We start from the raw sequence: 20139 nt of genomic DNA, 5'->3' as shown, positions 1-20139 counted from the left end.
ATTCATGGAAGAGAAGGTTATCCATGGCTACTAGTCCTAACTGCTATCTGCTACCTCCAGGATCAGAGGCCATTGTATACTAGTTGCTGGGGAACATTAAGTGGGAGGGGGTGGGCTTCTCATTGGCATCTGGTTTGACCACTGGGAAAAACAGGATGCTGGACTAAATAGGCATTTGGTCTGATGCAGCAGGGCTGTCTTATTGGGGGGGGGGAATCCAGAAAATATGTTCTCTAATAGCATACCCGGGTAGTTGAGTGCAGACAAGATTGAAGCTAAAACGAAGCCATCGAGAAATGAAATGAGCAGTATCCACATGTTCAGGTGAGCCCTAAGGTATGTAAATGTTCAGAGCATTAAAAAACCAAAAAACGCCAAGAAATAGCCCAATGAAGACTGAGCATGCCCAGTGGCATCTAGGAATCACCAAATATCGAGAATGAGTAGGAAAAGAAAAATGGAAAACCGGAGGGGTGTGGGCAGAGAGTGAATAAGCATCCTGGAGCTTTTTACAAGTTATAGTACCCTGGAGGAGGGCATCCCACATACTTCACACCCAACACATTTACATTATACGCTTTAGATGGAATTTTCCACACAAAGGGCAAAAGCGCTGCTTAATACACAAGAAACATTACTGGCAAAGAGGTGTATGGTTCTTAGGTGTGATTCATCAGTTTTGTTTAATGAAGTAGAGGGTTGATCTGATGATATATACACAGAACCTTCTGTAGAATAATAGTATTAACGTTCTGTGTTCATATGGCTATTCCTCAGTGGCTAGAGTATGGCAAGGGAAGCTTTCATTGAGTATTTCTGGACAAAATAAATTTTATGAGATAAGTGATGAGAACTGCCTCATCTCACATTCAACCTTCTTGTGACCATGATTTTCTCCATGGAGAAAGCCACCGACTACAGGGGTGGGTGATGGGAAAGCAGCCTCCCTTCTTGTTCTATACCCCCTTGCTTATGCTTTCAACCATCCTGCTCCTGTCATTGTCGGGAATGACTAAGCGTCCCCCAGGGACTGGCCCACGTAATTTATGTTGCCACTTAAGTGGCATTGTGCTGCATCTTGACTCGATGCTTCCTGTACAGAACTCATGGAGCAAGCCGATAATTCAAGGAGTTTGCACACTTGATCTCTCTGTTCTCTCACCGCTTTAGCTTGTGAGCATGGAATGCAAAGGGCTGGGAAAGAGAATGGATCACTGGGGAACGTTGCAGCCCACTCTCATCCCCTCCTTCCCAGTTAATGCACAGAGAGAGACTTGAGCTACCCTGCTTTTTGCTTGTTGACCTCAACTAGCCTCTGACTCCATAGAGAAAAGTCTAAGCCTAAGTGAGGATGTTTCTGGAAGTGTTCAGAGGCGAATCTTGCAGGTCAGCGACAGCACCCCAGCAAGTGCCCTTGTTTTTTCTTTCAGTGTGTGGCTATTCTGTAGCACATTCTACCATTTAATGGGCGTCGTGACACTTGAAAGAAGGAAAAGATGGCTTCAGAGAAAGAGATGAGACTTAAATGTATTTCTGCTTTACAGGAAAAGGCGATAGCTCTTCTCTCTCCCTGCAGCTGCTCATCTCCGCCCAAATTGATGGGTAAACTGCCCTGTATCTGGTTCTGTATTGATCATGAACTCAAGGGCAGGCAGTCTAGATGTTTATACACTGCTAAAGATTCTTCAAGTGTTGCTTTGTTCTTCCCCCATCTGAATCTCATTAAGCACATAATTTTGCTCTGTTTTTAATTTTCCATTTCTAAGTGCTGGCCTTCGAGTATGCACATTAAGATCCAGATTACTGACCTTATTGACATTCCAACTGCTTGTGATGAGGCGTGCAAAATCTTCAGATTTAGTGCAGATCTTCCAGTATCCACGTTGTGTTGCTATTCATAAAGGAGAATGCTACAGCAATGACCAAAGTGTGCTCTCTTGCCACAGAGAAACACTCGATTTGTATCATTCTCCCTGGTGGTAGTTGTTATACATCAGATGCAGGTATAAGGTAAAATGGACTAGGCTCAGAGGCAGAGCGAGGAGAAAGTCACCATTGTGGAGAAGTGTCACAAGTCTTTACAAATGCAGCTTAAGTCGGGAGATCTGGGTTCTAGTCCCCACTCGGCCATGGAAACCCACTGGGTGACTTCGGGCCAGTCACAGACTCTCAGCCCAACCCACCTCACAGGTGTTTGTTATTGTGAGGATAAAGTGAGAGGAGGATTATGTACGCCGCCTTGGATTCCTTGCAGGAAAGAAGGCGGGATTTAAATGCAATAATAAATGAATAAAATTAAGTTGCACTGCAGAGTAGATGCAATTAAAGTTGCACTGCAGATTCTCTAAACCAGAGTTTTCCAAACTTTTCATGTTGGTGACACGCTTTTTAGACATGCATCATTTCACAACACAGTAATTCAGTTTTACTAGCAAACCGAAGGTTAAACTAACCCCTTATAAGAGAGACGGACACATACATAAATTGTAATAATGAAAAGTATTAAACTCAGAGGTTTCTCATTACGTTCGCGTGACACACCTACACACTGCAGCTGACACACTAACGTGTCGCGACACACAGTTTGGAAAGCTCTGCTCTAAACTGACTCAGCTGATCTGTTTGCTGCAGGTACCAATGTTGCTGCTGTTCTGCCAGGAAGCATATTAAGTTGTTTGCATTCCCGGGATATAGCTGGGATATTATCACATGCGAGGCAGATCTCCCCTGGAGTCAGCGGGTCTCCTCAAATGTAACAGGAGAAAAGCACCAGAGCAGGGAGACAAATGACGGTCCCTCACCCTGCTGCCATTACTGTTGATGGAGCCTCTGACTTCACAGCCCCTTGTCTTTACAGCCAAGTTCAGGGCAGGCTGCTCACAAGGTTCCTTCCTATGACACTCTTCCAGCCTGGGTCTCTGCCATTCATTGGGCTTGATGTTCCAGACAGGCGTACCACGATCTGTTGTTTTGTACCAAGAATGAAAAGTGAGATTCTGGATGTTAATCTGGCACAATAGAATAGACTGGAGCCCCTACACCACAAGCAGTCACCATCCCAAAAAGAATAACTGAAATGTGGAATAAAACACTTATACAGAACAGGAATGCAGTGAAGGGTGGATAAAAACTGCAGCATATTAGAGAATTATTTTCTTCAGGCTTATTTGAAGGAGTGTCTCCTGCCATACTGACCTATCCAGACCCATGGGTCATCATCTGGCCCTCCTCCAAGTGCCCTGCAAAATGAGGCAAGGCGGATGTTTCCAGGAGAGGCGGCTTTTTCAGTAGCAGCCCCCACCCCCAGGAATGCCCTTCCCAGAGAGGCTCTCCTTGCGCCTAGACTGTATCTTTTTGGTGCCACGTGAAGATCTTTTTATTCTCTCTGGCATTTTAACACCCTTTTTTAAGTGCTTTCACATCACTGCATTTTTATTGCTGCTGGTTTCCTTTGGTTTCATGCACTGGAGTGTTTTTACTCTTTACTGCTGATTTGATCTTGGTTTTAATATGTGCCATTTTTATTCATTGTTTTATTCATTGTTCATATATTATACTTTGACTATATTGTACACTGCCCAGAAAACTCAGGCTACCGGGTGCTTGAAAATGCATGCATACCTATTTGGAGATACCTTCCTGTATTTTTGGCACTTCTCCAAAGCAAACTTTTTTCGTGAGGAACAGACTGTAGTACTATGTAGCGAATAACTACTGTAGGGCACAGTGGAGCAGCACATGTGCTTCTTTCTAGGGTTTTACAGATTTCATGTTTATGTGAACATTCTGGCATGCTGGTTCATGCTGGCTTCTTTCCAGCCCAAACATTTTATATCCTGTCTTTGGGAAAATGATGTGCAAATGGTTGAGATTCAGCAAGATATAGAATGGACCAGAACTCCATTCGGTGGCAGAGGGTTGGCCTCCCTCCTTCTCCCTAAAGAAAGCAATTTTAGCCAATTTAAGGTGTATTTCAACAGGTTTTCTAGTTGCTCAGCTTTACGTATACAAAGCGAATGCGAAAGGCGGAACCAAGAAATGAACAGACACCCCCATTCCTCGACATCTCTTGGAAGCAAGCTTGCTCCTTCGCTCCAGATGTTCTACATCGCAAGTGGAGAAATGTTTGGGGTTGGTTTTTTTGTTTGAAACTGATTGTTGATAGTCTCCCGAGACAGCTTGTGACAAATTGTATAATAAAAACGTTAAAAATAGCACGCCTCTTCCCTGGTAAAGCAAGAGTTCCCACAATTCAGTGAGCTGGGAAAGTTGTTGAACTCTCTTTTGACAGAATGTGCTGGTACTCTGCTCTTGCAGCCTTCCACTGATCCTCAGCTCCTTGTTTACATACACTTCACCCCCCCCCCCGACCCTCTCCAAAGTAACGTTGTTCTCGGCTCCTACTAAGACAATGGGGCACTATCCTGTGTTCCTAAGAGATACTCATCATAGTTGCACATGCACTAAGAGATATTCGTTGAACAACGCTTGACTGAAGCCAGACTTTGTTGCTCTGGATAGCGAAAGCTTTTCAGATGTAGTTTTTACACAGGAGTAGAAGCCCAGGGCACTGAAGCTGCTGTCAACTAACTGCACAAAAATAGCCTCGTCCAATTTCCTTCCACCACACAGCTTCCAGTAAGCGGAAGAGCCTTCATTTACCTGGGAATAACCACCACCCTAGTTGTAGGAAATAATAGCTTTTTAAAGTAAAAATAATAACATGAGCATCTGTAACCATGTACGTGCCCGATTGGCCAGCCCTGGCTATAAAATGCTTTTTAAAGGGGAAAATGGTGCTGCAGTGACCTCTAGAATCAGTCCTGTCAGTCCCTTGCTGGCCCAGGAAATGAGGCCAGGCCTTTTAGATCCTGCCCACATCACCTGCTGTTCTCTGGGTGTTCATTTGGGCCCAGGACTTCAGTCCCAGGGTCCAGCATTAGCTGCATCACTGGTTGAAATGAATGGGTGTTTGTAAGGCCTTTTACAAACTAGAGCTGTTACAGTTGACAGAATTAAGTTAGGCATGTGGTTTAAGTCTGCAATCCTATGCACCTTTACTTGGGAGTAAGCAACACTGAATGCAGTGGGATGTAATTCTGAGTAAACATGCTTAGGATTGGGCTGCATGAGTACCTGCATTTCTTCGGGGTGGGGGAAAATACCACATATAGCCCTAAAAGCCAGTGATTCTTGTCTTCCCACCCCACCCCTCATATTTTGGGGGAAATTGAACTAATTAAAGATGATGCTGTCACAGCTGTTTTGAGCTGTCTGCATTGCTAAGCTATTTTTGCTAGATGGAAATAGCAGGCATCAGGAATGTATAAATTTTGGCTCAGAGCCAAGTCTCAACTTTTCAGTGAATTTTGACTGTTGTTGTCGTTGATTTTGAGTAACTGCTGCAGAATGTGTATTCATAACGCTGCTCAAAACTCCATTCTCATCATTTATGGTTTTCTCCTCTACAGCCTTTTGTTTGCGTGGAATTTTCCTGCAACCTCCTAGAACGACGTTTTATGGCACAATTTTACATGTTGTCGTTTGCAGCCGACACCAGCCTTGTCTACAGATCACTTTGCCCTGAAAAATGTACTAAAATGGCACATTGTTTTAACTGTTTTAACTGCTTTTACGGCTTTTAAATTATATATTGTTTTAACTTGTTCATGGTTTAATTTGTTTTTAGCTGTGCATATTTATTGTTTTATACTGTATGCTTTTATCTGTATGCTGCTCTGAGACCTTAATGATATAGGGTGGGATATAAATATTTTAAATAAATAAATAAATAAATAAATAAAATGCTGGCAGTATTGAAAGCCATGTAATCCAAAGGCTGTGGAGCAAAATACACCATGGTAAATCAAATCCTGTGTGAAGATAGGCGGAATTCTGCAATCTGCATACATTATGCAAATTAAGCATCGCATGTATATATTTGCTTTTACTGCATTTTTTTTTACAGCCCATTCCAAGGCATGTTCACTTGAAAGTAAATCCCGCTTCTTCTCTGAAGAGGTTGGTGGGTTTATTCTGCTACTTGGGGAGGGGATAAAGGGCCCCCCCTCTGTACCAGAGTTCCCCTACGGCTTTTGAGTTGCATTACAACACACTGACCTGGTTCGCATGACACAACAGCACACCATGATTTCATTTACCTGCACAGGCTGTTGTGTCATGCTGGGCACGTCCAGGTGCCCATCTTGCTGTGTTGTACAAATGCAGACAGCAAGGGTTGTTTGAGGGTTAAACGAATAACCCATGGCTTGTCTAAGGGTTATTTCAGGGTTGTCTAACCCTCAAATCACCCCTGCTTCCTGGGTTCACATAATCTGACAAGCCATAGCAAACTGGGCACCTGAGATGCCTTGCAAAAATGGCACCTCGTGGATGCCAGGTCCAATGTGACAGCCCCCATGGGTAAATTAAACTATGCTGGGCTGTTGTGTTGTGCAGAACAGGTCACTATCAAGTTTATCCCCTCCTAAATTCCCCATAACATTGTTTCATGGTGCCTGTAAAAAATCCACAGTAAGGCCCCTTGAGAGCTAATGTGGTGTAGTGGCTAGAGTAGGGAGACAACAACCTGTTTAGTTCCAAGGGCCACACTCTCTCAGAGGGCAGGAGGCACAGGGCCAGAATACGCATTACTTTAAATCCATATCTAGCGGCTACAATGCTTTTCATTTGTATTCTAGAGTAGGCTCAGCACCCCTGATCTGGATCAGGACCCCAGCATGGGTGTGTGTGTGGCTTTTAAGATCTGGATCGGGCTCCTTGCACCTACTCTAGAGTAAAAAAAAAGCTTCTAAATACAAATTTGGCCTTCTTCTAGAACGTCTTCTCAGATGGAAGTCTGCAAGGCAAAGGCAACAAGGCCTGATCGCGTTGCGACAGATGTAGTAGCCACAGAAATGGTAAATTGGCTGAGGAAGGATTCAGTGGCAGCAAGAGGGGGTGGGGGCACAGTTCAGGGTTAGAAGATCAAATGACTGGGGAGACTCAGGTTCGAATCCCTACGTAGCCATGACATCAACTGGGGGACCTTGGGACAGTCACTCTCTTAGCTCAACCTACTTCATAGGGTTGTTATGTGGATAAATTGGAGGGGCCCTATAAGGTTCCTTGATCTCTTTGGAGAAAAGGCAGGATATAAATGTAAATAAATATATGAGCGACCTTTTAACTACAAAGCCATGCTGGACTATCAAGCCAGTGTTGTAGATGTTAGCTAGACACGGTTGAAAAGCCTAAAAGGCCTATTCTCCTAGGGTGTCTCCATTAATCCAGGTGGCTAGCTGTGCTTTACTTTGGAACCCAAACATTCACTATTCCAAATTCAGCTGTTTTTTCGTTGCTGGCTTCAACCTTTCTAACTCTACAAATGAAAAGATGCTTAAAAAAAACAACTCTGAAAAATAATGAAATGTTTTCTAGCACCGTACATCTGGGTTACAAGGTTTTCAATCACGACTGATAAGCGTTGGGTTTCTTTCCTTAAGTCTCCTAGCTGCTGAAAAGAATACACATGAATTGTGGGAAAACCGCTGTTCAGTAATCAGATACGTCCATATTCTTGTACATTAGAATTCCAAGTTTAACTCTTTCTCAGGCTAGTTTGAAAGTGTATTGACTGGAAAGATAGAACAACAGTGAACAGTCAGCTTCTATTGTCAAGTTCCAGATAGCAGGAGTTTCTAGGTAACCTTGCCTCCTTTGGCAGCGATAGTTCTGCGCAGTTGATTTAAACAAATAAGCAACTATATACCTCATTCCACTTGAATTCATTAACCTTTTCATAATTACAGCTTTCAGCATTAGCCACCTTTTGTCCTGTTACCTAGCGCCCAGTAACTGCTGTTCTTAGCACTTCCCACCTTTAACCCTGCTGTTCCTAGGGTATTTCACAGCTGAGTTCTACAATGCTGTAGCCTAGGTAATGTTGTAGCCTTTCACCTTCCCTTCTGCATGAGCAGCAATTAAAAAAAAAACTAAACATAAGGCATTTGAGTGATGGTTGTGGGCAAATTTAAGTCTGATGTGTGAAAATGTCTTGGCCATTTTAAGAACATAAGAACCTTTTTTTATGTTTAGTGCCAGCAGTCTGGTTCCATTTTGGTCCCTCTTGTACAGGCCTGGCTTGTCCCAAAATGTTCCCCAGTGCCTATCTGAACCCCTCCTCTCCGCACCACCATCTCATCCACCCATTGAGACTTTTCAGCTGTGCCTGTCTAGCTGGCCCTGCGTGTGGAATGGGTAGCATTTCAGGAAAGCCACCTTGGCGGTCCTGGATTTCAACCTCCTGCCTAGCAACCTAAATTTGGCTTCCAGAACCTCACAACTACATTTCCCCACATCGCTGGTACCAACATGGACCACAACAACTGACTCCACCCCAGCACTGTCTACTATGCTACCTAGACGGTGAGTGATATCTGCAATCTTCATACCAGGCAGGCAACTCACCATGCAGACTATATGCCTGTCACAAACCCAGCCGTCCATGTGCCTAATGATTGAATCTCCCACTACCACAAGCCCCCCTCCTCCCGGAGGCACATCCTCAGTGCGAGAAGATATTTGCACGTCTCCTGAGGAATGGGTCCCTTCTAAGGGATCATTTCCCTCTTCCTCAGAGTGACACCCTCCTTCTTCAAGACCTGCATTGTCTGTGACTGCAAAGGAGCTATCACCAATGGAGTGGGATACCGCTGCTAGGTCCCTGAAGGTCTCTTCTATCAACCTCTCTGACTCTCTTAGCTTCTCCAGGTCAGCAACGTTGGCCTCAAAGGAATGAATGTATGTTCTTATGTTCTCATTGGGCTGTTCTCCCCACCCCTTATGAGTTCCCCCTTTTTCTTTGGTACTAAGTGTGCCTTCTATCTCCCATTGGCCAGTGCTTTATTTCTTGAGAGTGGCTGATGCAGTCAAAACCTTGCCTCGAAGTTGCACACTCTGCCTTGGGGACTGTCTATACACCCTATTTACCCTGAGGTGGCTATGCAGTGGGGCTGTCCTTGTTATACAACGCAGCAGACAATGCGCAGCCAATATGAGGCTTTTCCTCAAAACTGTGCCTTAGAAAGTCATGGACTTACCGCGACTTTTTCCTTTCCTCCATGATAACCACCTTATTTCCACCATCAGTCAGTGGCAACCTTGCTTCACGTTGATGCTGGGCGCGTTCTGGAGCAGACCGAGGCCCGTGGTAGGTTGCCTGGAGTGCGTGAAGGCAGGGTGGAGGGCAGGAGGCATGCATGAGCCCAATGGCTGCTGGAAAGCCCATCTTCCCTCCTGCCATGGAGATTGATTGTTCCTGGCCTGCAGCTGCGATGCCTTGGGGCTTTTAAGGAATGCACGGCCAAAGACACCCCCTTGGAAGCTCTTTCCTCTAACTGCCTGTCTGAGGACATGGATTTGTGGTTAACCAGTGGCAAAAAGAGGCACTCTGCATATGCTTGAATGCTATCACCAGCAGGAGAATAATGTGTCTGATGAGGATCACAGGGTAGAGGAAGAGATACTTTGCCCTCTCCCCAAAGATACTGATGAAGATCACGATTTCCCTGCTGCTAATTGTAGCAGGGAAACAGCGATCTTGAGGATCACTGGCACGGGGAGGAAGTTTAGAACCTCTTCCTCCTCCCAGCGTCCTGTACCAAGTACGCTATTTCTCTGCTGCAATTAGAGAAGAAACCATGACCTTCATTGGGATTGTTGGTGGGAGGAGGAAGAGCCTTTCTACACAAGGCTTTTACTGTATGCTCATGATTCTTCACACATGGGAGTTTGCAGGTCCTTTACACATCCACATCCTCCTCCTCCTCCTCCTCCTCCTCCTGGGCCACTCCCAAGCTTTGCAACCATTATCGCAGGATACTTTTTTCCTAATGAGGGAAGTCTAGTATTTTTTGTGAATGGCATTATAGAAACCTAGTGTAATTGTGCAATTCTGCTATACCACAGCAGAACCTAGTGGTTGAGTAATGGAGCATATAGAAAAGAAGAGTGCGGGGAAGCCCTGGGGGAAAAAATATGTGTAATGGAGCTGTTCTTATTCCTACAAAGAATCCAGAAGCGGAAGCCTCGATAAAGATCCAAGGGCCTGCTCCTGGTGGTTCCACACAGACCTATCATCTGATTGGAGTCCACCAGGGGAAGAGCCTTCAGTGTGGTAACCCCGTCTTATGGAATTCCCTGCCTCTGGAGGTCAGGCAGGCGCCAACTTTGTATTCCTTCCGGCGCCTCCTGTAAAGGTCATTGTTCCAAGAAGCCTTCTTTTAATGACCAGCCACGGTTTTATTTGCACTTTGTTTCTTTTAAAAATGTGCTTTTCATGTGTTTTTATTCCTTTTATTCTATTTGTCCACCACTCTGAAATTCTTGAATGGGGAGTGATATATAAATATTGTAAACAAACAAATAAAATGCCCTCTAATCTGTCCCCATCTCGGTATTCCCTACTAGCAGCAGGGAAACAATGATCTTGATAAGGATCCCTGTAGTGAGTGGGAGGTTAAAACTGCTTCCTTTCCCCCAGTGATATAGATGAAGATCACCAGGGCAGGGGAGGGTTATTTTTGTGTGTGTGCCTGAGAGACTGAATGCATGTGTATTATTTATTATTTATTTATTACATTTATATCCCGCCTTTTTCCTCCAAGGAACGCAAGGCAGCGTACATAATCCTCCTCTTCTCCATTTTATCCTCACAACAACAACCCTGTGAAGTAGGTTGGGCTGAGAGGCTGTGACTGGCCCAAAGTCACCCAGTGGGTTTCTGTGGCCGAGTGGGGAGTAGAACCCGGATCTCCCGACTCCCCGTCCAACATTTTAGCCATTACACCACACTGGCTCTGTGTATAACAGAGTACGCCACAAGTGGCCCTCAGGGGCAAAATGTTTGCCCATCTTTGCACTAAAAATTTGCCTTGCCCCTTCTAACCTAGCATTTAAGCCTTGAACATCTTCCTCTTTGAGGCTGCCGTTGATTGATACCACAGCCTTATGTCAGCACAACAGCTTCACAAAATAATTCTGGACATCTGTGACGACGTGATCACCTTGAAATTGCACCTTGCATCTCACTTCTTCTTGTAGGTTGCTTTGGGAGGGCATCACCGCAAGAAGCAGCTTAAAAATAACCAAACAAGGAAATAACGCGTTGGGTGGTTTTATGAAGCACGTATTGGATGGCGGCCATTTGGTGCATCCGACCCTCTGTGCATCTCTTAAAAAGAAGAAGTCGTGACTGGATTCTCTTTAAAGGAGTGGGGCCTAACTGAAAGGATTGTGCCTTAGGTGTGCGAAAGAGGTGAACGGGGAAGGAAGGGAGTGATGAAAAGCTGACCAGCATGGGATAACCAAGAACCATTTTAAACAAGAACATTAATACACGTTTTCAAAATCTGAAGGTTTGTAAGGAAGAAGAGGTTTTGTTTGTTTGGTTTTCTTCCTGCTTTCTGAACCCACTCCAGCACTCTCATACCATTAGCAAGTGACCTCTGGAGATTACCATCTGCTTAAAAGAGAGTGCTGTGGGGGTATCAAGCCTCATGTGTCTCCTTGTCCTTTTAACCCCAGCTGCTTTCCCAAGCTTCTCGAGGGGGAACATCCTCTTGAAACATTAGACACATGTCCCATCTTTCCCGCTACTCTCAACAGATGCAACCACTTTGGCCAATTCGTTGCTGAAAGCAGATGAACCGCCCTGGCTTTTTGAGCATTTAGTTTATTAGTATTTCTTTCTCTCTTTTTGTTTTAGGCTAAGACAAACGATATGTCAATGGAATGTGCAAAATCTGGGGGGGGGGGCCTTTTTGGATTTAGTATATGTCTGCTTTACCACCACAGTCATCATCATCAACAACAACATCTCTTCTAATTATTAATAAATAAATAAACAAACACTAATGCAGGTCAAAATGGGCTTGGGGTGTGTGACATCTGAGTCACCAATAAAATGGCCACCCCCAAAGCCCATTTTGACCTGCATTAGTCTGCTTTACCACCACCAATAATAATAATAATAATAATAATAATAATAATAATAATAAAACACTATTGCAAGTCAAAGTGTTTTTCGGGGTCATCTGAGTGACCTTATGTGAATGATGATGGGCATCTAATGCACATCGACCTCGACACATGGGCAACTTTAATAATCACTAAATTCTGCTGGCCATCCGCACTTGTAGACATCATCAACTGAATGTGCGACATAGGATATTTAGCTGTACAGCAAGAGAGATGCCTTCAGTATAGAGGAAAGTACTTCCTTTTTTTTAGGCGCCTGTACTGTCTACTTCATACACATCTCCAAAATATCCCAAAGAGATTCTCTGGAAAGCTACTCTGCAGATGCATCCAAACCAAATTTGTTTTGATTGTCTTGCGCCTTTGCAGTTCTCTGAATTACAAAGTCCCTGATTTCTCCTGATTGCATGATTGGCTAACTAGATCGAATTACTGCATATGCATTTTTTCCAATAGCGATTAGAAACAATGCTATAATTGCAGGTTATTTTCAGAACTTTTTTTTTAAAAAAATGTTGCATGACTTTGGCGGGTTCATATCCCTGCTGAGTTCCTTGTAGTTGGGAGTATCCCCAGAAACTCTCTCCGTCTTCCCCCCACTTCCATAGGCCTAAACATTCAAACAGGTCCAAAAACAGCAAGTTTTGTCCACATGCCATATATAATCTCTGCTAAACAGAGAAGGTGTTAATGAATAAGAAAGTCCCAAATGTACATCTTTTAAAAAATTCTGCTTGGCTCCACGCCACATCTGTCAACCACGTCTGGGCTGTCTGAACCAAGCAAAATCCAGTGGTCTCCACTACTTCACTCTGGGCTTCCGACAACCACTAATTCAGTGCTCACCATCTCCAGACTCCACCCAGCTAGTAGATTTTTAAAAAATTACAGATTATGTGCCAGATTTGAAATCCAAGAACAGTCACATGCCCTTAAATCTCCTGACGAGGCATGAGATAAGGCAGCCCATTCCCTCCCTGTTACTCAAGTCCACTACTGTGTGCCTTACCTAGAACCCTGATCAATTATAGCAGGTTGAGGGAAGAGGTGGACAACAGGGTTAAAGAGGGAATGGGCAGGAGTCCTACCACATATTATTATTATTATTATTATTATTATTATTATTATTATTATTTACATTTGTATACTACCCCAGAGCCGAGGCTCTCTGGGCGGTTTACATAGGTTCACATGGGGAAATCAAAGGAGTAGGAGAGTTTCCTGGCTTTGAATTTTGCAGAATTTCTCCAGTTCATCTTGCTCCAGAATGGGGGTTTGGGGTTCTGTGGGCCTGGCTGTGATTGCTTGAGCTTCTGAGGGTGGGAAAGGCTGCCTGCTTAAACACCACCCCTCCCCACTGGCAGATACTTCTCCTTTCCTGCCTAGACCTGTTTACTCAGATTTAAGTCACACTGTGATTTAGAATTAAGTCACTGCATAAACAATGTAAGCCTATGCGGCAGGGTCTTGCTATTTACTGTTTTACGCTGTACAGCACCATGTACATAGATGGTGCTATATAAATAAATAATAATAATAATTATAGTCCATGAAAGCTTCTGCCAGGTTAAATTTGTTCGTCTCTATTTTAGAAAGTTTTTAGGATGTTTTAAGGATGTTTTAATCACGTATACTATGTTTTTAATCAGTTTTTGTGTGTTTTATATTCGCTGTGGTTCCTCGCCTCGATCCAAGTGGAGAGGCGGGTGAGAAATAAATCATCATCATCATCATTTACAGTGCCACAACTTGTTTTTGCTGCAATAGACTGACAGGACTACCCTCTGGAAATTGGAAAGTGGATGTAGCTTTACAAATGTTAGGTAGTAAATCACGAGCTTACACAGCTTTCAGTCCTTCTCTTGGGGAGCACAAAGCTATTAAACTGGGCTGGTCTATTTGCACAGGGAGGAGGAGGGGGAAATATTTATTTACTTATTTATTTGCAATATTTATATACCGCTTCTCATTTGAAACAAACCCCGAAGTGGTTTACAAAAGGAAACAAAACAAAAGCAAAACAAAATAAACCAGGCCAGACACTGTGGTATCATGATACAAACACAGCTCAGCTCAGGGCTGTGAGAAAAAGCAAAGCAAACAGGCAGGTTTTTAAAATAAAATCTCAAAACATGCCAGTGTTGAGGTCTGATGTACCTCAGAGGGGAGACCGTTCCATTAATATTTATAGGCCACTTTCCCACCTGTGGATCCTCAAAGTGGCTCACAAAGTTAAAAACAGATGGTAAAAAAACCGGGGCTAAATTATTATTATTATTATTATTATTATTATTATTATTATTATTATTATTTACCTGCCTCTCAGATTGGATCGAGGCGGGGAACAACAGCAAGCATAAAATACATAAAATACTGATTAAAAACATAGTATACACTGTTAAAAACAGTGTGTGTTCATTTCTCCCCCTCCATTTATGGGCCTGTACACTACTCCTTGGCTGAAACTGAGGGTAAGAAAAAAAGAGCGGCAAAATTACCAGTATGGTGGCTCGAAGCATCCTCGGCCTGCTGCTCCTGCAGCGGCCCCCATCAACCTTGAGGGCCTGTCACCTTCCAGAAGCAACTCTTTTGATTGGGTGTCTAGTCATAATTTTCATGGTGGCAGCCAATCAGAAGGTAAAGGAGGGTTCTTTTAGGATGAGGGGGAAATCTTCATCATCTAAGTTTGGGTGATGTGGAGATGGAATGGAAGGGGGGGGGTGAGAGAGAGGCCAGCATTGATAATACACACACACACCTGTGTAGTGTAGTGTGACCATATGAAAAGGAGGACAGGGCACCTGTATCTTTAACAGTTGCACAGAAAAGAGAATTTCAGCAGGTGTCGTTTGTATATATGGAGAACCTGGTGAAATTTCCTCCTTATCACCACAGTTAAAGCTGCAGGAGCTATACTGCAGTTATACTGTGACCAGGTACAAAAGAGGGCAGGGCACCTGCAGCTTTAACTGTGGTGATGAAGAGGGAATTTCACCAAGTTCTCTGTCCTCCACAAATGACAACTGCTGAAATCCCCTTTTCAATACAACTGTTAAAGATACAGGAGCCCTGTCCTCCTTTTCACATGGTCACCCTAGTAGTGGAAGCGGGTGGAGGGAAACTGGTTCACCCAAATCTACGCCATGACTTTAATCTCCAAGAAACGTGACGGACTCGATAATAAATTAGTTGTTATTATTTATTTATTATATTAATATCCCGCCTTTTTTCCTTCAAGGAACCCAAGGCGGCGTACATAAACCTCCTCTCCATTTTATCCTCACAACAACAACCCTGTTATGTGGGTTGGGCTGAGAGTTTGTGACTGGCCCTAAGTCACCCAGTGGGTTTCCATGGCTAAGTGGGGACTGGAACCCAGATCTCCCGACTCCCAGTCCGACACTTTAGCCACCAGAGTGGTTGCTTCAGTACTCAGACAGGTTGTGAATCAGAACAACCCAAAATGTCAGGATGTGAGGGTGGCCAGGTGTTCTACTTTATAGAGGACAGTCCTCTCTTTGTAGGTGTCCCCTATTTGAAGGGCTGTCCAGACCCAAGTCTTGCTTAAAGAGAACCTAGAAACAGAAGCCCTAGTTGCGGGATAAAAAGCCTAGTGTGGAGAAGCCCTATATATCCCTCTTGCACATTTATACCTCATAGCACACAAAATGACATCTGTTGCTGCATTTTGGATAATAGGGCAAATAGGGCAGAATCCAACAAGCTCATGTCAACAACTCTATATATACATAATTAAAATGACTACCTAGACCATTAGGCAGAAAATGAGGGTGGATGATTTCACAGGGAGTTTGGATTCAGACATTTTGTCAAAAGTTGGTGGAACTTACTCCTGAGTAATATAAAACTGTAGCCTTAGCCTCTTCTCCCAGCAGATTTTCAGCCTTAGCTTTCATATGTCTTGTTCTGAATCCAGTTCTCTATTCTTTCGCTGTGCAAAGCTCAGATCAAGAGCGTTTACTTTATTTAGTTAGCTATCTCTCCCTCCCTTCCTCTAAAGAGCTCAGAGCAACATCATGATCTTACAGTAACTGTTTGAGGTAGATGGGGCTTAAAGGGAATTAACCATGGATACGCAGGATGCTTTCTTTGTAGCTGCATGAGAATTCCACCATCCAAGCCCACTACTCTGCAACCCACGGGTGCAGAACATCAGGACCAGGGGCCAAATCTGACCACCTGGGATTCCACAGGTGGCCCCTCCTGCTACTCTGTCCCTTCCCCAATCACTGATGATTGGGTGGTTTCCTAGCTATGCAGGTCCCTCCCCTCTTCTAAAAGTTTTGAAAGGCCTGTCCTAAATCTTAGTTTATAGCAGTGAGCTTTAACCTACAATATGCTGGTATTTTGCCCGCCCCACTTTTGCCTTTGGCTCTGCCCCCTTTGCCCCCACCCACCACTGGAATGTGGTCCTTGAAAGCTTCTCTGAGGTGGAATTTGGCCCTTGGGCTTCACCCCTGCTGTGTAGCCCTTCCATCACGTAGTTGCCAAATCAGGACGACAACGTCTCCTTTGAGAATAAAGGAACGTGGGGATGTATGTCACTGTGAGTCTAGGTTTGAGAAGTGTTCTCAGCTCTGTCTAATAGGTAAGGAAACCAGTTTAGAAAGGAGTAAATGCACAGAGAGGTTGCCAGAGGGGAGCTTCTGGGTTTATTTGTGCATTAGACTTCAGACAACACTTTGCAGCTCACTGTCTCACCTGCATACTAGCAACGATAGGGTCTGCAATGATGCCCGAGTCCTTTTGTTGAGGGTTACAGCTCTTCTTCCACAGGTTTGCACTACTGTCCAGTTGTGCATGATTTCGGGTACTGGGCGTCCCATTCCCTGTCTAACTGCCCCACTCCTCTGTCGTGAAAGTCTTTGAATCCAGTCTCCTTCAGCTTCATAGTGTTGCTTCAAAGTCTTTCTTCCACAGCACGCCACGGTCCTGTCTCCGAACGTCGCTGCCCTTCCTCAAGACCCTAGATTGCTTCGTAGCTCCACCCTTGTCAATATTGCTTTGGCCTCTACTCTTTCCCCCACCACAGCTCCATCAGGTTGAAGCTCCGGCTGTGCTGATTGGATCCCGGAGCTGAGCTATCTGGAAGAGGTGTCTTTGTTTAAGATTCCCCCTTTCAGCCAGCTGTTTTTGGCCACCTGCCCCACTCCAGGACGGGAGGCGGGACTGAACTGAAGCAGCTGGGCAATAAGGGATTTGCAGGGATCAGGTAATGGTGGGAGGCCCTCTGGATAGAAGACCCCCTTCTTTTGCCGGCGGGGCATACTGTGGATGTGAGTGTCATCAAAGGGCATGCAGCCAGTAACCATCACGTAAAGCACTACGCCCAAGCTCCACACATCGTACTTCTTGGGGTCATAGGGAATGCCCAGCAGCACCTCGGGGGAAGCATAGGCAGCTGATCCACAGTAAGTGGTGCTCAAATCCGGGTAGCCACGGGACTCCCTGCCAAAGCCAAAGTCAGTCAACTTGGCTCGGCGGCCATCCGCTGTGAGCAGCACATTCTCACACTTGAGGTCCCGGTGCACCAGATTCCGGTCATGCAAGTAGCGCACGGCAGCCACCACCTGGGCAAAGATGTCCCGGGCTTCTGGGACGCAGGGGAGCTTTCCTAGCTGTTGCACCAGTTGGAGCAGGTCGGTGGAAGCGGCTTCCATCACAATGTACAGTTTCCCGTTGCAGACTTCAATGAACTCAAAGACGCGTACAATGTTGGGATGACGAATAGCCCGTAAGATGGAGAGCTCTCGCGGGAGGAACTTGTGTACAAAGTCAGGTGGCGCCCGGCGTCGGTCTACCACCTTGATGGCTAGCGGCCCTTTGTACTTGGCGGAGGTAGCTACCCTCACCTTGGAATAGCTCCCCTCACCCAGGGTTTGACCCAGCTTGTAGCCGAGCTCACTTAGCCATCGGTCCCCTCCAGAACTCTTCGACATGGTGCAGGATGCCTTGGGGAGCTCTGCTGGGTTTGATTGGGCCTTAGGTTTTAAAGCTAGGAATGAAGGCTTTAACCCATTGTGTGTGGTAGATGTTAATCTTCACCCCTTCCCATGTTCCTACTGAGTGCTTAAGACAGGAGCATTATACAGCCTGCCCGGGTATTGTGATGTGCTAGAGGTGTCATGGGTCACTCCTCATTTAGGTTGCCAAGGCTGCTTGTTATATCTACTTCCTTCATCTCATCCACCATTGGGACAGGTTCAAAACTAAGGGATACCTAGAAATAACTTTCCTACATGGACTAGTAGATCTTTTTCTTTTATTATTATTATTATTATTATTATTATTATTATTATTATTATTATTATTATTATTTACATTTATATACCACCCCAAAACCAAAGCTCTCTGGGCAGTTTACAAATTAGGTCTCAAAGCATTCTGAGGCGGAGTTTTATCTTCTACTTATCTTTCACAAGAAATCTGATTGATGGAGGAATCCCTGGTGACTTCACCTATAATTTAAAGCTTAAAGTTAAGGCATAAAAGATCTCAGGTAGCAGTTTGGGTAAGACCCCCTTGGAGTCCCCAGAGAACAGCTGCTGGAATGGGCTACGCTGGGAGATGTGTAAGTCACGTTACATGTGTATGCATATGTGTACAGTTTTACATGTGGCGGACACCCATTAAAAACATCCCCAGCCCTGTTTAGCTGCAACATAGAATGCTGTGTTACCAAATGTGCTCCTCTTAGATACAAATTTGAGCATATACTACAAAATACACATTTGTTACAAGGACCTTTTTGACATTAGCAATAGTGTGTCTTTGGCAAAGAGGAGACCGCAGAACAGTCCACACGCACACAAGCTTCTGATGGGGAATTATATATATTAACTATTAAGTACCAATTAAATATACACTTATTGATTTCTAGGAAGAGCAAAAGATGGTAAAGCAATTGCATATACATATGTAGATTAGTAAACCATTTAAAGCCTGCAAGAACTTTTATTTTGGGGGGGGGTATTAGCTGCATTCTCATGGAGACTGTCTCTGGAGGCTAGGCGGGTTCTACACTACTGCTTTAAAGCACTTTAAAACAGTTTTGACAACTGTATATGGAGTTGAACAAGGCCCCAACAGTTGTCAAAACTGTTATAAAGCGCTTTAAAGCAGTAAGGTAGATCCTGCATAGCCACTGACTGATCAGGTTTGCAGTAGGAAGGGTTTGTCGGGGTGAAATGATAGAGGGGATTAGGTAAATTGGAGTCCCAAACATTTTTGGGAAGGAGTTAAATAAATCAATACGTAAATTTGGGGCTTCAGTTCAAAAACCTATGACATGACTCCTCCTGCCCAGGTAGCTCATCGGTTTTCCTTGCTCAGGTAGAGCTGTAACCTTCCAGGTTTTAGCCATGACTCTCAGACTGCTGACCTCCCCCATTCTCAATTTCCCTCAAGCCCAGGGAATTGGGCCTCCTGCTTGCACACTGCCACCTCTCTTGGCTGCCTGTGACCCCTCATCATCCCGGCAATGGGCAATCTCTAAGGCAGCAGAAGGATTTCATAGAGCTTTCTTGCTAACTGTGTAGGAAGAGAACGCAGAAGATTTTGAGTGTGTCCTGTCCGACCTCCATCACTAGGCAGGGCCAGACCCGCAGAGTCTTTCCATTCCATTAACTCCTAGAGTTTCCTATTGAAGTGGTTTAGTCATAAACGTCTTTCTGCGGAGGCAGGCCATCCAACTTCCTGGCTTGACTGAACGATGGGAAGTGAGGGGGAGGGGTCAGTAGGGAGGGAGTGAAGACGTGGAAGAAGCAGGAAGCTAAATTTACTAAAGCCGATAATTAAAACCAAAGCAGAGGAAAAAGAGCAAGGGAGAAGAAAGGATTCGCTTCCAAAATGTCAAGTGAGGAAACCGAGTCTAGTCAGAAGCGGCGTGCCGTGAAAGCTTATTACTTTAGCCCAGCAGAAAATCTAGAGCTCTGACCTGGAGGCAGCCATTTACTTCTGAGGGCAGTTTAATAATCCCATGAGTCATAACCACAGAAACTTCAGACGCTCCAAGGTGTACTTTTTGGCTTGAGCAACTACTGTACTAAGAAGACAGATCTGAATAGTACTGAGGGAGTT

General features: G+C 44.6%; 3 protein-coding genes across 3 annotated transcripts in view; all 3 read right to left on the bottom strand.

The window, feature by feature from the left end:
- The window catches only part of CAVIN2 (caveolae associated protein 2), a 291429-nt gene that overhangs the window by 83462 nt on the left and 187828 nt on the right, over positions 1 to 20139 (bottom strand). The window lies entirely within an intron of this gene.
- The window catches only part of STAT1 (signal transducer and activator of transcription 1), a 365052-nt gene that overhangs the window by 273366 nt on the left and 71547 nt on the right, over positions 1 to 20139 (bottom strand). The gene's annotated exons all lie outside the window — the stretch shown is intronic.
- On the bottom strand, positions 17142 to 17999 carry LOC134393535 (testis-specific serine/threonine-protein kinase 6-like). The gene has a single exon (XM_063118576.1). It carries the CDS (start codon positions 17997 to 17999, stop codon positions 17142 to 17144), a length of 858 nt encoding a protein of 285 aa, XP_062974646.1.

Source organism: Elgaria multicarinata, chromosome 2 (assembly GCF_023053635.1).
Source record: "Elgaria multicarinata webbii isolate HBS135686 ecotype San Diego chromosome 2, rElgMul1.1.pri, whole genome shotgun sequence".
NCBI classification, from domain to species: domain Eukaryota; kingdom Metazoa; phylum Chordata; class Lepidosauria; order Squamata; family Anguidae; genus Elgaria; species Elgaria multicarinata.
The sequence above is the reverse complement of the archived record's forward strand: the minus strand, read 5'-3'. Positions and strand labels throughout refer to the sequence as shown.